General features: G+C 33.2%; 2 protein-coding genes across 3 annotated transcripts; one reads left to right on the top strand and one right to left on the bottom strand.

Annotated features, from left to right (window-relative positions):
• Positions 1-3761: 3761 nt before the first annotated feature.
• On the top strand, positions 3762-10204 carry LOC126967006 (integrator complex subunit 3 homolog). Its single transcript, XM_050811304.1, has 5 exons — positions 3762-3940; positions 4287-6890; positions 7186-7311; positions 7420-7548; positions 9157-10204. Exons 1-5 carry the CDS (start codon positions 3866-3868, stop codon positions 9220-9222), a joined length of 3000 nt encoding a protein of 999 aa, XP_050667261.1. The 5' UTR covers positions 3762-3865; the 3' UTR covers positions 9223-10204.
• On the bottom strand, positions 10196-20107 carry LOC126967024 (uncharacterized). 2 transcript variants are annotated; one of them, XM_050811338.1, is made up of 6 exons: positions 20034-20107; positions 19555-19961; positions 19317-19470; positions 18023-18123; positions 16390-16513; positions 10196-14691 (listed from the first exon to the last, which is right to left on the bottom strand). In XM_050811338.1, the coding sequence occupies exons 2-6, from the start codon at positions 19795-19797 to the stop codon at positions 14588-14590; spliced, it is 726 nt and encodes a 241-aa protein (XP_050667295.1). In that variant the 5' UTR covers positions 19798-19961; positions 20034-20107; the 3' UTR covers positions 10196-14587. The 2 variants fall into 2 exon arrangements, with proteins under 2 accessions (XP_050667295.1, XP_050667294.1); XM_050811337.1 differs by lacking the exon at positions 20034-20107 and having other exon boundaries at positions 19555-20021.
• Positions 20108-20866: the final 759 nt, after the last annotated feature.

Genomic DNA, 20866 nt, shown 5'->3' with positions numbered 1-20866 from the left:
TAATAGGGGCATTACCCAGCTTTTGAAAGCACGTACCTTGTTTCCACCAGACAGGAAACTTTTTAAAACTTTAGTAAGTCGGTTAAAGAAACGTACCGTCACCAGCTGTTTAATGTTCCTACCTAAAAATCCAAGGCATTCTGATATACCAAGGTATTTGTAGGTTTCAGTCGCACTAAGTGATTTGAGAAATAATGACTCTGAGAGTTGTATATGTTCGCTATTTACAACCCTGCCTCTGAGTACATGTATGGTCGCACATTTATCCACACCGAATTCCATTCCGATGTCATGACTAAATGTTTGCGTGACATTTAATTTTATTATTATTATTACAATGTGGGATACCAGTTTGTTTCGAATCTAAGACAATTCCCAAAAACTAAACATTATCTTTAACTGTAATCTTACTACCCTCATAAAATATAGAAATAAGAGGAGGAGTTCTTTATCTCGTGAATAAAACTATTATACTTTTTACAGCTAGATCAAGGCCATTTAAGTCCAACCAAGTTTGTAAATTTATCAGCGATTGTGTTACAGAAGAACTAGCTTTTTCAATAGAATTATCACGACAGTAAATTAATAGATCATCAGCATACTGAAGAACATTTACAATATGAAGTGATGATTTTAAATCTTGTGTATAAATATTAATTAATATTGGACTAAGTACTGATTCCTGAGGGAGGCCCTTTGAAACAAATCGAGTAATTGACTTCCCGTCATCTAGTTTCAGGATTATGTATATTTCGGAAAGCATGTTTATGATAAAAATTTGTTAATAGAATTGGTATATTAAGTTGTATAAGCTAACTCTTTAAAATACTTATCACGACGTTATCATAGGCACAATAATTTATATCTAAGAACGCAGCTATTACTGATTTGTTATTTGAAAATGATAATTGAATGTCAGAAACGAATATACTTAAGCTATCAATAGTACTTTTCCCACGTCTGAAACCGAACTGGGATTCACATAATAGACCATTATGCTCAACAAACCATTCTAAACGATTTTTAATAAGATGTTCTGTAATTTTCATCAAAACAGAAGAAACTGCGATTGGGCGATAGGCAGAATGGTCTGAAGAACACCTATTAGGTTTCAAAACGGGAATTATTTCTTGATGTTTCCACGTGGAGGGGGTGTTACCAGATGTCACTATGGAATTTATAAGAGATAAATAATAAAATAAAGCATCATCGAATTTAAATGAGAGATAAAAAGTAAGGAACACCGTGCAGTCGAGGAGCAGAATCCTTAACATGTGCCAATACACCTTGTAATTCAGTGAGTGAAAATAGATTGCTTATACCAAAACAGTTATCTTTATTTATATCTATTACAGGGTAACCAATTATTAAGTCTTCAGAAACGAAAGGTGGAGCCAATTTATCTAAAAAGCTATTAACTAAATGAAAAGGGATTGATTTATAAACCTCCTTATATTTTGTCATACAAGAGATGGTTTGACATCAGGTGATATTGAAAAGCAGAAGGTTTTTCAGCCATGAAACCAGCCAGCCATTTCAGCATTGAAGAACTTTGTCCATTATTTGGTTTATAAATTTGAGTAATTGTAGAAACTAATAAGGCAGCGTTGGACGGTGTAAATTCATTCGTTTGACTAAGATATTTTAAAAGAGAAATAATTAAATCAGTTACTGAGGTTTTCAATGGGTTTTAATTTTTCTTTGTTAATTAATGCATATCTATAAGAGGAATGGGGAATATTAAAATACCTTAAAATTTCTTGGTGAGCTGATTTGTCATACCCTTTGCTAAGTGTAGGTGGAGGCTTTGATTTACCAAAAACAGCTTTTTTATATGAAGCACTGTTTATAGTTTTAGGTGTAGAATTTTGATGCTGCGTTGGAAAAGTATTAGGAGTGATGTTAGGTGATGAGATGCATCTGTATAAGAAATTCGAGAGACAGGTGGATGTAACTTTGAAGTTTCTGAATAGGAAATACAGCTTTTAGCCATTGATTCCTTTATAGCTCTTTGTCTTTCATATTCAAAACATTTTTTATCAGTTGCATTATTTAACCTTTACATACACAACAAGATATAAAATCTTCTTGAATAAAGCAGTTATCACCACTATGTCCTTGACCACATCTAAAACATCTTGGTTAAGATCTGCATTGCCATTTCACATGACCGAACCAACAACAATTGTAGCATTGTATAGTAGGATATATATACAAGTCTACAGTAAGAGTAGTGTAGCACATATAAACTCGTTTAGGCAAAAACTGTCCAACACAAGTAAATACTACAGACTCAGTACATTTAAGATGGTTTTTTCCATCAATCATCATCTTCCGTTTTGATCTCCTAATTTTTATGATTGGGCCGCAGCCAATACGTACAGAAACATAATCTTTTATTTTCTCCTCTGATCACTCAGCTGGTACCTACTCCTCTGACTATTCCTATTCTACTCACAGTAAATGATGGAATAAGAGCCTTATATTTTTTGCTTTCTAAATTTTTGTTTTCTACAAAGTCATTTGCGTCTTGGTGCTTAGAAAAAGAAATAGATAACCTATTCCGGCCTATTCTTTTGAAACTTTCATTCACAATATTTTAACAGAATTTCTTTTGAGAAAGCGTGCAAATGTAACTGGATGTAACATTATCGTCAGGAGATGAAAACTGTTTTTGAATGTGTACAACATAAGGAGCGGCCTTGACACAACCTTGCAACAGCTTTGGCTGTGGTGGAATGTCCGTGTTACTTTTTTGTATGGGCTCTACTACTATAGAATAATTATTGCAGGAATCCACTTTGGAAAGAATTTGTTTATCACTAATTTCTACACATTTGCAATCAATGTTCTTAATATCCTTCTAATCACCACGGTGTTTTCGTCGTCTTTTATTACAGTGCCTGCAGATTCTGGGCCAAGCTGACACTCTGTTACGGCCACTAGATGTCTGAGACACAGAACCATCTGTATCCATTGTACTACCATCGTCATTATTCGTAATTTTTACTACATGACCTATATCGGGGGCTGTCCCCCCAGGATCACCAAAGGGGTCCATCATGTCATGAAAGAAAAGTGAAGAAAAGAAAACTTACCAATAGGATGAAATTTACACAAAATAAACAAAATTTACACTTTAATACAAATCCACTTCTAAAATATAAACAAACTACAACTTATCTGATCTAAATATCTAAAAATATACATGACATTCAAAATAAAATGAAAAATTATCAAAAAGTCCGTGCGACCATTTGAGGTTTCCCGCCCTTTTTTTCAATAACATTCTATACCTATATATGTCATTGGCTACACTTATATTTTTTTTTTCATTTATTAAGTGGCTCGGGATGCAAAGCCATAGGCCAATGGCTTATATTACGATGAATTACACAAAATGTATTGTAAAGTTTCGTATGCACTGTCTTCTTATCATCCAATGTTATATTTTGAATGTCTGCTGCTAAAGTAAAACGTATGCGGGAATGGTCTGTCTCTCTCGCTCTAACACACTCTTATACTATATACTAACTCTTTCGCATTGTCAATCTTTGATAGATAAAACATCTACGCTAGTTTATAACTTTGTTTTCGGTAATGCCAACACTGTTTAGTTGCTTACTCTGTTATTTCTCTCTCTTCTTTTGTCAAATGACCTTAAGGTCTTAGTTACCAGGTCATAAACTACAAAAAAAAATCTTCTCAATTCTTTCAAATTATTATACTCTGTGATACACACATCTGCACACATCCTTCATAATTTTATATTCAATTTCTCTGTGTGTACATATCTTTTCTACAGCTATGCAGGCAAGTTCTCTTGGATTGTTGTTATAATTAATTACCTTAAAATCGAGAGGATATGGAACAAGGGAAAGGTAAAACGCCCAAGCTTTTCATATGTACTGTTATAGAAAACAAGGATGAAATAGAGGAGGTAAAGTTTTTTTCCATTAAAATATTTATAATGGTTCATCTAGTCAACCATGTAAAAATTATTTTTGCCTATATGTTATTGGCGGCGCTGTGGTTGTGGCGCGAATATTTAATTTTTCAAAGCAACCCTAGTAATGTGTTCTTTTATTCTGACCGTAACATAATTGCGTTCACTTAATATTTCTGTAATTTGACTGTGTTTATTGAGATAATTGTCTTTTATTAGATAATAGATAAGTTAAAATGTGCTCTAACATTTCTAGTTAATGTCTTTGTAAGTACAAAATTTTGCAAAGTTATTACTAATATTTTATTAACTTGCTGTACAAAGCCTTTTTATGTTTCAGAGGTATGAAAGAGCTTATAACTTTTTTCAATCACTTGTAGTAGATTGCAGTGAAAAAGAGGCACATGATGCCCTTAATAATGCTGTTTGTAAAAATCATGAAGATGTTTCACTTGGAATGCTTATGTCAATCCTATCAGAACCTCAGAATGCTGTGAAATGTTACAGAGACTTAACACTTATCACTAGAGACGGCTTGACATGTGTCCTGAATAACCTATCCAATCTGATTCTAGAGAGATATTTGAAATTCCAAGACACAACCCGTAATCAACTATTGTGGCTTGTAAAGGAAATGATAAAAAATGCTGTCAATGGAATTGATAGTGTTTGTTGGAATTTAATGAGGTATGCATCAGGAGGAGATGTTACATCTAAAAATATTTTCCTTGTTGAATCTCTCTTGGACATATATATAGAAAACCGAAGTTGGCTTGATAAATTTCCTGTATTAGTATGTATGGTAGTTTATACCTACTTGAGACTAATAGAAGATCACAATATTCCACATTTGATGACATTAAGACAAAAAGAGGTAAACTTTGTCTTGGCCTTGATAAGAGAACATTTTAATGAGGTACTAAGCCTAGGCCGAGATTTAGTTAGATTGTTGCAAAATGTTGCTAGAATACCAGAGTTTAATCAACTATGGCAAGATATTTTATCAAATCCGAAATCATTGTCACCCACTTTTACAAGTATTCTTCAACTTTTACAAACCAGGACATCAAGGAGATATTTACAATCAAGGCTTACCCCTGATATGGAGAGGAAATTGGTTTTCCTCACATCACAAGTAAGGTTTGGCAACCATAAAAAATATCAGGAATGGTTTCAGCGACAGTATCTTGCCACACCTGAATCTCAATCTCTCAGAAGTGACATGATTCGTTTTATTGTTGGTGTAATTCATCCAACAAATGAGCTCTTATGTTCTGATATTATACCCAGATGGGCGGTTATAGGCTGGCTTCTAACTACATGCACATCTAATGTAGCAGCATCAAATGCCAAGTTGGCCTTATTTTATGACTGGTTATTTTACTACCCTGAGAAGGATAACATTATGAACATAGAGCCAGCAATTCTTGTGATGCACCATTCCATGAGGTCTCATCCAGCAGTTACTGCAACACTGTTAGATTTTCTTTGTCGCATTATCCCCAACTTCTATCCCCCCTTTGCGGATAAAGTAAGGCAAGGAATATTTAATTCTTTACAACAAATTATAGACAAGAGAGTTTTGCCTAATTTGCAACCCCTTTTTGATTCTCCCAAACTAGATAGAGAACTAAGAACTACAGTAAGAGAAACATTTAAAGAATTCTGTAACAATGGTAATGAAGTTGGTGAGGGAGTATCAGGTGTTCATGAAGAAGGTATTGAAGATATTTCTAGAGGAGGGCCAGATGAACCTGCTTTTTCTGATGATGAAGATGAAGTTACTCCCAATATTGGTGAAGATACAGATGATGATGATCTTCCACTGTCTGAAGTTCGTGCAAGGGAAAGACCTGAATTAGCTGCAGCATTACCTTTACTCTTAAGACCATATGCTGAAACACTTTTAGATGAAAGAACAGCAGAAGCTGCATCAGCATTACTTGAAAATTGTAGTCCTCCAATGCCAACTCCTGCTGCACTTGCAGATTTATTTGCGGCAACTCTACAAGAAGTTGCTCCTCTTAAAATAACTATGAGTCCAACACCATCAGAAATTGAATCTGTCATGAATACACCTATATTTCCCCTATTTCATCAACTGCATAAGGAAGCATCTGAAGTGAAACACAAATTAATATTAGAAACATTGAAAGAAATGTATGTACAGCATGCAGTACCAAATATAGGGTATTCATTATTATTTTATCTCAAAGTGTGTTACGAAAAAAAAAAGCGTGCAGAGAGAGATGCAGCAAAGAAAAAAGGAGTGCAGTTCAAATCAGATATATACAGAGAATATTGTGGTTTTTTAGAACTTAAGCTTGCGGAGAGCATAGCTGATGACTTTGAGAAATGCCAAGAAAGTGATGCTAATGTTCTTGTTTGGTTAATACCCGATGTATATAGAGAATTTAGAGATCAAGTTCAAAATCATGTCAGGTTAATGCATATAATTGTCTCTACATTAGATGCAGGGCAACTGCAACGTCTAGTGTGTCTCACCCTACAAGGTAACCTGATGATGTTCAAGCCCGACAATATAACTACACTGCTATCTACAAGCTTGAGTTGGGAAACATTTGAACAGTATTGTTTGTGGCAACTTTTAACAGCACACGAAATATCTGTTGAAGATGTATTGCCAATCATTCCAAAATTATCATACAAGGAACATGCTGAAGCTGTAACATCTGTGCTATTAATGTTAAAACAAGAACGGCCAACAGCGGAAGTTATAAGACAAATGTTTTGTAGGACATTAGATGATGAAGACTCCTTTGTAGTTTCAACTGTGATGTATTGGTGTCAGGACTATGAAGACAAAGTTGCAGATTTACTGTCGGTTTTATTGAGCACCAGATATCCAGGAACAAGTCCTAATAAAAGAAAACGCCCCGGAAAGCATTCCATTCCATCTAATGCACCACCTTCTGCAGAATTAGTAAGTGTAAAATCATTATATAAACAGCTTAAATAATAACACTCTTGTGAGTCCTTTGCTGTTATTACAAGAGAGTTTAGGCTGTGGTGATCACCTTCCATTGGCTGACCTCATATGCTCATTTGGTCCTTCTTAAAAAAATCTTTAATAAAATATCACCTTTTCCAGAACAAGTTTAGTATTTCATATGTATATATTATGCTTCCATTACTGGTGTAAGCTTCATGTAAATTTGATTTATGTTGTTCATTTACATATGAGTATAGTTTGAATTTAATTTACTCTATATTTTCAGGTCTTAGGACACTTAGAACAAATAAGAATGTGTTGTGTTGAACAAGATGATTTGTCAATTTTTAACATGGAGTGTATACAAAAAGCTCTACAGCAGTCACAATCAAATAGTAGTGATACATTAAAGGTAATTTAAAGATCAGTTTTTAGACATAAAAATTGTTTACTTGTATAGAATACTCCTAGAATTAAGTTGTGAAGTTTCACATGGTTATATCATGTTCAAAATTTCTAGCGGCAATATGGTGACCTATTTTCCCTGGCGTGGGAAGACGAGCTACCAATGTTGAGGAGGGCTCGAAAATTAGCATCCAATTCATTGCCACTAAATCAAAATTTACATTCATCTAATGAAGATAGTGAGGTAAGTTTATAAGTAATCATTAAAATTTTATGCAGTGAATTGCAAGAAATATGTGGTGGTGACATCTACAGTTATTGTGGGTTGATGGTGATTATTTGCTATTAGATGGCGTTATCATATAAACATGGTTATTTTGTTTGTACTGCAACAAGAGGAAACCACATTTTTTTTGTACAACTCTCAAATTAACCAAACCCAATAGTGAGATGAAGTGACTGCATAAAAAGACAAGTCGCGCGGTATAGTATCCAGGAAATCACTGAGTACGATAAGTTGGTGGCGGGATGAGGGGAAGATCCCTCGGCCGCCATTATTGAAAATTTATGAACCAATCTTATTATTATTAACCATATTCTTGTACTTTCGAGTATTTTTATAGGTGTTTACGCTTGAAGTAGGTAAAACAAAAGTAACTGGCGTGCTCGTTGTTGGTTGTATATATACGTAAGTAGTAAATACAAATTCATCGAACAACAGATTACGGGTTTACGCACCCGGAACGAGTTTTGGAACAATGTGTTGTTGTTATGTAGGTACTTATATCGGGTGGTAATAATGATTAATATATAAATTAATTTAAACATGGCGACGAACCACCGTTCACAAACAAATAACGAAATAAGAGCATTTCAATTCAATTAAGACCTTAAAGTACGGATATTTCGGTCTTAGTTTCGGAGTCTCCCTAGTACCTATTCAAAATTGAGCCTTGAAGTACGCATGTCATGTATCGGTCTTAGTTTGCGAAACTCCACAGTACCTTCTCAAAGTAGAGCCTTGAAGTATGCATATCATATTTCGGTCTCAGTTTGGAAATCTCCCTAGTACCTACTCAAAGTTTTAAGAGCCTTGAAGTACGCATACCATGTTTCGGTCTTAGATTGTATCTCCCTAGTACCTATTTAAAGTTTTAAGAGCCTTGAAGTATGCATATCATATTTCGGTCTCAGTTTGCAAATCTCCCTAGTACCTACTCAAAGTTTTAAGGGCCTTGAAGTACGCATACCATGTTTCGGTCTTAGATTGTATCTCCCTAGTACCTATTTAAAGTTTTAAGAGCCTTGAAGTATGCATGTCATATTTCGGTCTCAGTTTGCAAATCTCCCTAGTACCTACTCAAAGTTTTAAGAGCCTTGAAGTACGCATACCATGTTTCGGTCTTAGATTGTATCTCCCTAGTACCTATTTAAAGTTTTAAGAGCCTTGAAGTATGCATGTCATATTTCGGTCTCAGTTTGCAAATCTCCCTAGTACCTACTCAAAGTTGTAAGAGTCTTGAAGTACGCAAGCCATGTTGCCGTCTTCGTTTGTAAATCTCCCTAGTACTCGAAGTTTTAAGGGCTTTGGAGTATGCATGCATGTTCGGTCTTAGTGTTGGTAATCTCTCCAGTACTCGATTTTTAAGTAAATAAATTGGTCCCTGGTGCATTATTACAGATGTAATAGGCGAGAATGATCACATGACAATATCTTGATGTCGCCATGTTTGTCCGTTTAGGGCTTTTAAAAAAAACAATGTAAAAACATACAGAGTGCTTATGAAGAAACAGCTTTGTGTTTTCTCTTGTATACAATTAAAATTATGCCATCTCATTAATTTAATTTCAGGAGGAAGAAATCGTCAAACCTAAACAAGCAAAACGGCGAAAGAAAGCAATATCAGATAGTGATTGACATATCTTTAACAAATATGGTTATCTCGAACGCTAAATGCGACTTCACACACATGTAATGTATAAACTGTATGATGTTATGTAGTGTTGCAATAGCATGGTTACCCCATTTATTTACCCCGGTGCAATTCTTAGAATAATGCCCCACCATTCACCAATATAAGTAGGTACATTTAGTACATAATATTACTGTGTAATATTTATCAGTATTGCCACATACAAAAACGATTGCGGCGATTTCCTCTATGTGCAGTAAGTGTAGACGTTAAATGCATTTTTTTTTCGAAATAAATCTGTTGGAAAATTATTCACCATTATTACTTAAGGTTTTGTAAATTTTGACAATCTATATTATGTAATAATTATTGTAAAAATATTATGCAGATTTTTTTTTCGTATTTTAAGTGTTGGTCTTATTTTAGTAAGGTCATGACCAAGAAAGTTATTAAATAAATAATGTATGTATTAATGCAATTTTCGAAATGCGTTTTACACTAGATTCAATAAAAAAAATCTGTCGAAATGAAAGAATTTTATTTTCATACTTTAATGTAATTATAAAATAAACATTGGCAGTATAATTTCAATAGTCTGAAATGAAAACAGTATAAAAATAGTTTATTTTCAAACGTTTCAATGTTCTAAATAAAGAAAATTTAACTAAAAAAAGAAGGTGAACGTTCTTCTTTCAAACTACATAATATTATCAGGTCATAAGAACCAGAGTGGTTTGACCATATTTTTTACAATATCAAATTTATAATAATTTTGGTATAATCAGGGTGATCAAATTTATTATTTTAATATTGTAAAAAATATAGTTCGGCAACCCTGGTTCTCATAATAGACAACATTAAAGGTTATGTCAAATATTAGTTCCACTGATTGCCGCAAGAAGCCCTCACTGTTTTCTTTTTTCGGATTACCAAGACTATTTTAGTTACAGGAATCACTATCTACAATAAAAAATCAGGTTTGTTTAATATTTGTATTTTTAATCATATTTAAAAAATTGAATACCTTATACATGTTTCATTGAATTATAATATAACAAGGATCGAAAATAATCTTCATGAAGGGAGCATGAATATTCACATCAAATTCAATAATCTTGGTATAAAGTTATAACTGATGATAAACAAAGAATATGCAAAACTAGCTGACCCGGCAAACATTGTTTTGCCATTTAAATTATTTTTAGAGTTAGACCGTTTCTTGGACATTGCTTTATTTTTCTAAAATAAACGTAGCCTAAGTTACTCCTTATTACATCAGCTACCTGCCAATAAAAGTCGCCGGATTAGACGGAACAAACAGACAGACAGGCAGACAGACAAAAATTGTAAAAAATGTTATTTTAGTGCATATACGGTACGTATGTATTCATAATATACATTTAGTAAAAAACGGTTATATCAATATTACAAACAAACACTCCAATTTTATTTAAATGTATACATAATTCATACAATATTTTTTATAAATTATAGCCTATATGTTATTCTGGTGTGTAAGCTATATTATTGCAAGGTTTCATCAAAATCCATTCAGTAGTGTTTGCGTTAAAGAAGTTCAAACAATAATTCCAGACATACAAACTTTCACATTTATTTGCAATATCGTTGCCAACACTGTCAATACAATGGTAATTCTGAAGTTTTCCGAATGACAAGCTGCCTTGCAAATAAACGCGAGAAACGTTATACGTCCAAACAAACCATTCGTCAGTAAATGTCTATTTGTAAACATTTTACATACTCTTTGCTTATGCTTATAGCTTTATGCCAATTTTATTTGTAAGACCGTTAATATATTTAGGAATGTGCATTTCCCAAAAAAAAAAATTACAAAGCCTGTAAAATTTGTTGTTGCCTGTAAAGTAGTTCACATTTTATACATGTACATAAACAGTAACACCATTTGTAACACAAGAACCACTGGACATATTATTATCACCTTTGATTTCTTGGATTCTCCACCCCGAATAAACTACGGGATAATTCACGAAAGTAAATTATGATAAAATTCATCTTTAACTGATCCATACAAATTGTATGGATCGGCTTTTCTAATGATGTCTGGAGAAATGGATGTATTTTATACACCAATTCCCGAGATCTAAATAGGTCGGGGAAAATGTTTTCGCTTTATATATAAACTTGTAGTTTAACAACTCTTTGTACAGTTGGTTCTGGCATTAAACAGTTTAACATTTCAAAAAAGAATCAAATAAAAAGTTCTTTCGGGCAATTTTTTATTTGTTTTCTGTCCGTTAAAATAAGTGAAAATAATAAAAAAATGATACATTTTATTATTTTATAACAAAAAATATGGTTAAAGAACTTTATTCTCATTAAGAACAGAACATATTCACTTACATGAGAAAACAATATAAACAGTAGGTATCTTATTCGTAGTACTCCGAATCTATAATTGCTGGTTATGTAAAGTATCAAGTCCGAAAAAGATCGTGGTTAAGTCGGTCAGGCACAGACTGTCAAAACTCGGGTGAACTGGCAATAAGGTAGTGCTATGAGGGATTGAAAGAGCATTGTTCAAAACTGGGCAAAACCATCGATTCTAATTTGTACTGCCACCAACTGATGAGATTAAAAAGCAAGAAGTTTTAAGAAATTCGGTCGGTATTAACGAATAAAAGGGTGTGGTATTTAATCTCTATAACTCTAGACCGCAAACATATTTAGACACTCTGCAAACATTAACATAGTTTGGCTGGGAGGTGTAAATGCATCTGCCATATAGCCCTGACCTTGCACTTTCAAATATCCACCATTTTCAGTCTCTTCAGAATTCTTTAGGCAGTTTCAGGTTAACATCAAGAAAGACTGATAGAATTAATTGTCGCCTTTTTTAATCAGAAGTCCCAAAATGTAACAACACAAGAACGAAGAAACTTTCACAACAACTTATTCTTTACAACACTCACTCGGAAAATCAGCCTAATATTCATTAGCAAAAGGTTTATTTTAATAACCTATTTGTACTGTTTTCTCGCAAATGTGTATAAAATTGTTGTATGACACGTCTGCGGTAATTGGTATTTACATTCGTGAATTTTATTTGTCTACTCGTTTGTAAAAACCAAACCATCTTACCGAACTAATAAACCACTAACAAAAACATACATAACTATTAAAATATAAACACCATAAAACCAATAACTAACCACCTATGTAATATTCTCACACATGGCTTTCCCTTAATTATACGTAAGCCGCTTTCCTTTATTATATTATTACAAAAATAATAATAAGTTAGCCAAAATGTCTAATGAAATTCAATAAAAATATATATTCACAAGATGTTAAAAATTCATTTTCAGTACTAAAGGAATTTTGTGATATAAAAAGTGAATCTGTGATTTTTTCTAGATGGCGGGCAGAACAGAAAATACGGTTTCTGCTAGGTATTTGGTTAATTCTAGTAGACTTCAACGTGTAGATAGAAGATGAACAATAGATGCGTCACTAAAATAACAATAATATTATGACAGAGACACATAAATTAGATTGGTTTTGAGAGTAAGCGAGATACACTACAATATCTGCTATCCCTTTCGCGTATGCGATTTTTTTGACATATACAAAATATAAATACTTAATAATTGATATTCTATATAAAAAGTATAACCACTTGATAGTATTTAATTATTTACCTATTATCATTACGACATTTTTATAAAATAAATATATAATTTATTTAAAATCCTAAGGGAGGCTTCTGAGCAGCGGATAGATATGTATGTAACACAGGAGGGACTTTCTGTACCGTTACCTCTATTTGTGTATCTGTTTGAAGGTCATTGTCCAGACTAGATAAACTATAACAGCTGTAAAAATGTCGAAACAAAGTTTAGAGTTAACCTCTATTGAGCGATGCACGCACACTAATACAAAACGCGTAAGACGTAGCTAGTCACGCACACAAACTATTAAATCTGGCCTGTTTTTATCGGCTGTCTAACAGACAGAGACTATCTAGAGGTATAAATTATCTAAGTCTCAAAGTGAAAAAACCTTAGTGGCATTACAGCTTGAATGGACAGGGCGGATCGCTTAATGTAAGGCAAACGTCTCATCCGTTCTTGTCATTAAAAATGCAAATATTACAAGCCTTAAGAACGAAAACTTTCAACATAGCCAAGCAGAAGATGTCAGATTTCGGCAATTATAATTATTCTGTTTTGAGCCGCACGTCATATTATTAAAATTGACTAAATTACTAACTCATTTACGTACCGAGAGAGTTTAATAGCCGTATTAAAGTAAGTAACTTCTGTAGTCCAATTCTCGTAACAAAACGAGGATAAGATCGAAGCGATCTTATGTCAGAAAGTTAAGTTTTGTATTCTTGTAACACAAATTGAAGGTTTATTTGATGTGATGAAGTTAAGTTCCCATTTAGAGAAATCGTACGATGCGTATTCTCGTAACAAGATCGAACGTCAATTGTCGAGATGAGTATTCCGCATAATTTTGACAAATTGTCATTGAATTTGACAAAACTTTACTGGTAACATTGAACAATTGTTCAAATGTCGTTGACACGAGGCTCCAATCCAGTTATGGTTCAGCGTTCTAGGGAAATGATAAGAGAATTCTAATCTAGAGCAAAACTTAACGTCTACTATTTTGAAATTACAAGAATAGCACCGCTGGAATAATGTTATTGACAATGGTACAAGTTACTGCTGAAAATTTTCCAGAATCTGTATTATTGTTATTCTAACAACAAATTTTAAAAACCAAGATGTAATTTGTTTCATATAAAAGCTGCCAGCAGTAATACATATCCGTTAAGTAAATTATCAGGATAATAATGGCAAGGAAACCTTTTCTTCTTGATTTTTGTTTCTAATTGCACACTACAGGCCGTGGCCGCGGAGTATGGGTGAAGTTGAATAGTCAGGTTGGCAGAGATGTCTAAAGTAGCTCTGATTCCAAGAGGGAGTGTGGGTTCGAACCCCATCCAGACAAAGGTTTTTTATGACATTATATTTTTATTTTATGAATAAGCAAATGTATAATATATAAAGATTTATTTTATTTTACTTTCAATTATTCTGCTGATATCAATATGTTATTTTATGGAAAATATGCATATATTCTAGCGTCCATGGGTTATATAAGGAACCTTTAAATGGTAACGCAAATTGTGCTTGCAAACTATTGCACAGCCACAGAAAAAGCTTGTACTGTGGTAGCAACGTATCTAGCTGGCAATGGTAATAACATCCTGGCAAAGTTAATGCATAAAGATTTTAACAATCATTAACTCCTTTTGACATGAACATGGGTTATGTCTTATAAATGTTTAGTCAATCTAACACGTATCTATAACTCTGGCTATAGCTGTTTTCCTTGTTTATATCGTTGCCGTGCTTGAGCTTTGCTGTACTTTTTCTTTTCTGGCTGTATATTTTCTGCATCTGCCTTATCATCATCCGTAACTGAAAAAAGTAAAACATTGATAATGTAACATTTATTGCCTACAAATAAAATTACAAATTATACTAAATCAACAAAATATTTTATAGGTACAAAGTCCCGTAGCCTCAGGTTTTGCTGTTTCCATCCCCAACTTCCTAAGGTCTTAGGTTGGATACAAAGTAAAGATAGGGCAAACTATCAACTGTTATAAAAATATCATATCATATACCGATAACTATTTATACATTTATATGTGTATACCATTGCCATGTCATTGATTTTAATAAGATGAGGCCATGTTTGTTTCCAAAACCGGTCATGTTGCGACTATTCCTCTTGAGGGACAAAGAACGGTTAATGCAGAATGGTATGCTAGCATTTGTTTGCCACAGGTCGTTTCTGAACTCCGTAAAGAGAACTGCAACCGCCGCATCGTCCTCCATCACGACAATGCGAGTTTCTCACGCCGCACACAGAACTAAAAGAGTTTTTAGAGAAAGAAAACATAGATTTAATAGACCATCCGCCGTACAGCCCTGACCTAAGCCCTAATGATTTCTATACTTTCCCTAAACTAAAGAATAAATTGCGTGGTCAGAGATTTTCATCACCTGAAGAAGCTGTGGACGCCTACAAAACGGCTATTTTGGAGACCCCAACTTCCGAATGGAATGGTTTCTTCAATGATTGGTTCCATCGTATGGAAAGATGTGCCAAATTTCGCGGAGAATACTTCGAAAAGCAATAAATACATTTTTAAATAGTAATGTTGTGTCACTTCCTTGATTCCCTAAATTTTCAGTGCCGCCCTCGTAAGAGTTCTAAAATATGGGCCAACTTGAAGAATTTTCTTGATGACTGGCAGAATTGCCAACCTTTTCAAAATCAGTCCTCCCATTCTGATACTAGGCGAGGCGATTAAGATTGGTGTTTTGGAAGAGCGAGAGATGATACGACAATTCGTAAATTAACCGTAATCGCAAGTAGGGTTAACTTGAGTCAAGTTTTTAAAGACACTGGTGAACGATTTCTCTAGTGTGCATTGCAGGATTGCTGTATGTGGTGCTATCATGGGCAAAACAATGCTCGTCAGAGATATTCAGCATAATATAATTGATATACAGAACGAATCTCTACTAATAAATGGAGAGCCTGTTTACTCCTTCGGTTAAAAGCAAAAACTACTTATCCGATCAGAATAATATTTATACCATGTGCATGTTTCAGAGATGGTTTTAGTATATGATATGTTTTTGATTACTTATATAGAACCTATATTTTTTTTACTTAGAAAATTACATATATTCACATAACAAATAATTCAAAATCTATTGGTTCTATAGGCTTCTAAAGTTACTGCTGGTGTTCTCCAACTATTTCCACTCCTGACCTACTCAAATATATGGTATCAATATTGCTATAATTTCTTCTCTCACACACAAGTTTGTGTGTCACCCACCAACCCACTTATCTACGGAAGAAAACTGTTAGGAGGAAATTTTCAATACTACACACAAAAATATCGCGAAATACTGCAAAAGCACCTTAATAAACTGGCTTTGAAGTTGACAACATCTAGAACTATAAAAAGTGGCTGAACAGGAAAAAATATTCTTAATATTTGATAAAGATAAGTAAAAACTAAATATTTGATAAAGGATGTCAATAATGTCTTCAATACACCTGATTTTTAGTAAAATTCTGTAATAAAAACCTACCTAGATCTACTGGTGGCTGTAAAGAGTTTCCAGCACCCCACACTGTCATTAATGTTGCACCTTTTCCAATCCCAAAACCTATACCAGCCATTGCAATTGAGAATGCCACCATGCTTAGAGGATTCTGAAAAGTTATAGGTCACTATAATTTATTAGTGTTCAAACACAATAAATCACACCGTAAATTATATAAAATGCAAAGGTATCAACATATTAAAAAAGGTAAAGGGGCTATTTTCACGCAAATTGACATCTACAGCACACCTATTTTGCGTGAAATAACATGGGTTCATGCCCTTGTGAGCCCAGTTGGTCAATTTGCACACCAACTTTTGAATATTTTCTCAGGTTTGTGGAAGGTTTCCAAACAATGTTTTCCTTAACCATAAGATCTGAAAACACATTGCTGTGTTGCGGGCTGGAAATCAAACTGTCACCATCTGGGTGAAAGGCAACATGACTAACCTTAGCACTAACTACACTTTAGGTTTAAAGGATGGCAAGCCTGGTGAAATTAACAGGAGGCTAAGAAGATTTGACTTCTCGTCTGAAAGTGATGTTCCATGTCAACTAACAAACCAGTGCAGCTCAGTTTATGAATTCTTCAAGAATCCTGAGTGCTACTGCATTATAATGAGCTGACTGTATTACTACCCATCAGATGAACATCTTACTCTTCTCATACAAATAAAGTATAATAATATTGACACACTTTTTACACAAATTATCTTGCCCCAAGTTAAGCATATATAGCCTGTGTTATGGGTTACAAGACAATGATATATTTAATACAATATACTTACTTAAACATATATAAATTTATATAACCATACATAAATACATTTAAACATCCATGACTCGGAAACAAACATCCATATTCATCATATAATGCTTGCACCTACCATCACTAACCACTCGGCTATACAGGTCGTCATATAGTAGTAGTAATAGTAGTATATAATAGTATAGTATATATATACTATAGTCATTGTATTAATTATTCAAAGTTCCGAAGAGCAATTTGACTTTACTTTTTGCTGCTATCTTTCATATATTTCTATCTTTCTACACATGAGAAAAATATAAGAAAATTTTGTGGTATCCAAATGAAATTTTTCCCACATAAAATTTAGGAACAAATTTCCAGTTTCAAGAAAATATGACATGGGTGGGTTAAAAAAAAAGTGTCAAGTTGTTGGTTCTTAAAACCACATACTAAAATATTTTTATTCATTACGAACTATGTAATCACTTTGACTTATTGTCTGGCATAGATTGTAAATTTAATATAATGGCTTCATTATCCCATCTCACCTGAGAAAAAGCTACAAGAAACTCAGTGATTTTTTTGTGATTAAGTATAATAACAGAGAGACCCAATTCAGTAACATGCTTGTAATTTCTCTCATTTTGTGCACAATGAGCACATGAGCATCTATGATCACAAACCAACAGCTAAACCAAAAGTATGTTTCTCCTATATAATATAAAAAAAAATAAGATAAACTTTCATTTCTTTACATAGGACCTACATGACACTTATGAATGTCAAACATATTGTGACATAGATAAAAAATATCCAGCTGAATAAATTCTACAAAATTTTATGAACTCATGGTAAATAATTACTTACAGTTAATGTTGGATTTGTTGTTAAAGAGTAATCCAGTACTACAACCAGAATTCCAACTATTAATCCAATACAAGTACAGATCCAAATGGTGTTCTGATGTCCTGTTTAACAAACATAATAATATTATGGGGTTTAAATAGCAAAAAAAAAAAATACCAAATAACATTTACAATAGATCATCAACCTTATAACCCATACACAACTCATAAAGGGTGAACAATTTCAGACACCTCATTAGGTAAATAGATCTTAAATTATCTAGAATTAAAATTATTATATTTTTTACATATTAATTTTTGTTTACTTTTTTTTTATTTACTCATGCATCACTTTACATAATATATTGACACACTTTTTTACACAAATTATCTTGCCCCAAGTGAAGCATATATAGCCTGTGTTGTGGACTACAAGACAATGATATATTTAATACAATATTATACTTACTTAAACATACATAAATACATATAAACATCCATGACTCACTCACTCACTCACTGGAAACATATATAAATACATATAAACATCCATGACTCACTCACACACTGGAAACAAACATCCATATTCATCATATAAATGCTTGCACCTACCGGGATTCGAACCCGAATATATTGTAACTTAAATGATTTGTATAAAGTTGAAGCTGTAAATGTTGATTTAATAGGTTGGCAATGAGTTTCTTGCCACTTCTTCTCATTAAAGCTCAACCCTTTCTGAAGTGATGGTAGAAATTAAAAGGTAAGAATCCTTTTGACATTCATAAGTGTTGTTTCCTTGACTTTCATGAATAAAGTGATTTTGATTTGATTTATATAAATCCACAGAGGCCAGTAGCAAATGTTGTGATATAACATGTTCACCCTTTCACCAATGAGCATTTAGTACCTTATCTCACGCCCACCTTTGTTGCAAAACTGTGTTATAAGGTTGAAGCAACATATTTATTCAACAACCTTTGTTTAATTTCTATATATGAGTAGGTTTACTGTACATTTAAGTGTTGGTGGCACAATACATAGAACAGCAATCTCTAACCACTATGCTCTCAATTCATGTCATACACATACACTCTTGTGATTACTCTGGTGCTCCAAGAGAATATGGAGCATGGTGATCACATAATCAGGTATGTCCTCCTCTTTCATTAAAAAAATTTTAGCTATAATTTTAAGAACAAACTATTTGCATATCTAGCCATAAAGAAGATTGGAATCTCTCACTGGTGTATACATAGTGGTGAACTTAAGCCTAATAAATAATGAAATTATTAATTGAAAAAGTGTATCATTATCACCCTTAAGTTTCTTTTTTTGTGTGTCTGTTATATTCCGGATTGATTCCATTAATTTAGGATTTTGAGGGTCAAGTTGAAGAGCTCGGGTATATGATATGATTGCTTCATCTAAAAGACCACTAGCTGCTTCCACCTCAGCTCGCCGAAAATAACCCTAAGTGATTAATTGTTAAAATATAGAAATGTTCTTAAAACAAAATGTCAACAAAAACCATTAAATAATTATAACAGTTAACACCTTTGCCCACTGTGGTTGCAATTTCACCGTTTCATTTGCATCTTGTAACGATAAATAGTGTTGATCTAACTTTAGGAAAGCAAATGATCTGTTGCTGTACAGAACATAATTCGTTGGTTCCATTTTAATTGCATGTGTGTAATGCAATACTGCTTCGATAAAATTTCCATTTTTAACACATTCATTGCCTTTACATTTCAATTCTTCTACAGTTTGTGGCGGTGTCTTCTTATTCTCCTCCATAATCTAATTACCTAAGTACTTACAAATTTGTGAAAATTAAGATGTTGACAAAAGTTTAAGATCAACCTTGGTACTAGGTATTATAATTTCAATCAGGCAAGGTCCTTTTTACAAAACTTTTGATAAATCTTATTAGATTATTTTACATCCTCATTGAATTAAATCTACAAACCAAATATAAATAAGAAAATGTTAATGTTTGAAATTTGAATTGATAAGTTATCATTAATAGGTACCTATAGGCTATATGTCTACTGTGCCTACGACCTTCCCTATATATTATTATACTCTTTGGACCTACCCTCGTTAGTACTACCCTAGTAATAGTGTCTGACGTCTGTGGTTCTGTGGGCGTAAACGACTTTAACCTAAAGCTACCTCCACAGACTAATATGATGCTTACTTTGCCTCAGATACTCAGTAGTACCACAGAACATTTTTACTCTAACGAGGTAGTAACAAAGAGAATTTAAACAGTTCGTACAGTGGTAAGTCCTAACATGAATGAGATTAGAACCAACTTAGAATATTTTTAGTTTAACGAACATGATGATTGGGAGCTATGATACATATATTCATTCATATTTATTAAACTAGCACATTAAGTATATAAATGATCCCAAATTCGTTCTCTGCACCCTCGAGAACCTCGGATAGGATATTCATATTGTTGAAATCATAATTTGGCGCAGCGGCCACAATAATAGTTGACAACGGCGCCTCTACCGTTTCGCCTTTTTCGTTCTATCGAGCTACAAATCACAATGGTTCTAAAGAAGTTTCAATTCAAAAAATATTTCATTCTCTGCTCTTACTAGAATTTATTCTCCTTAACTTTTTTCAGCGTGGATACTTAATTCAATTAATTATATTAATTAATTCATCTTTTCGAGCATTGATTCAATGCATTCAATACAAATTTTAGCAATTCATTGCATAATTAGTGCAGTTACAATGCTGCGAAAATTAGTAGAATATGTTAACTGCACTGCAATTGCACGAATCAAAATATGACGTACGCATACAGCATAGTGCGTTGCAGTGTTTTAAAAGAATTGCGCTACAGGTT

This window comes from Leptidea sinapis, chromosome 12, assembly GCF_905404315.1.
Source record: "Leptidea sinapis chromosome 12, ilLepSina1.1, whole genome shotgun sequence".
In the NCBI taxonomy this organism is placed as follows: domain Eukaryota; kingdom Metazoa; phylum Arthropoda; class Insecta; order Lepidoptera; family Pieridae; genus Leptidea; species Leptidea sinapis.
This window is presented reverse-complemented; position numbering and strand designations above follow the sequence as displayed.

Bases quoted from the DNA above. Each gene is read 5' to 3' on its own strand.
- LOC126967006 (XM_050811304.1), top strand. From the start codon at position 3,866: ATGGAACAAGGGAAAGGTAAAACGCCCAAGCTTTTCATATGTACTGTT. The intron at 3,941-4,286 runs GTAAAGTTTTTT...TTTATGTTTCAG, and splicing joins ACAAGGATGAAATAGAGGAG to AGGTATGAAAGAGCTTATAA. The intron at 7,312-7,419 runs GTAATTTAAAGA...CAAAATTTCTAG, and splicing joins ATAGTAGTGATACATTAAAG to CGGCAATATGGTGACCTATT.
- LOC126967024 (XM_050811338.1), bottom strand. From the start codon at position 19,797: ATGGAGGAGAATAAGAAGACACCGCCACAAACTGTAGAAGAATTGAAA. The intron at 16,514-18,022 runs GTAAGTAATTAT...ATAACTTTTCAG, and splicing joins CAACAAATCCAACATTAACT to AATCCTCTAAGCATGGTGGC. The intron at 14,692-16,389 runs GTAGGTTTTTAT...TACTTTTTTCAG, and splicing joins ACAGCCACCAGTAGATCTAG to TTACGGATGATGATAAGGCA.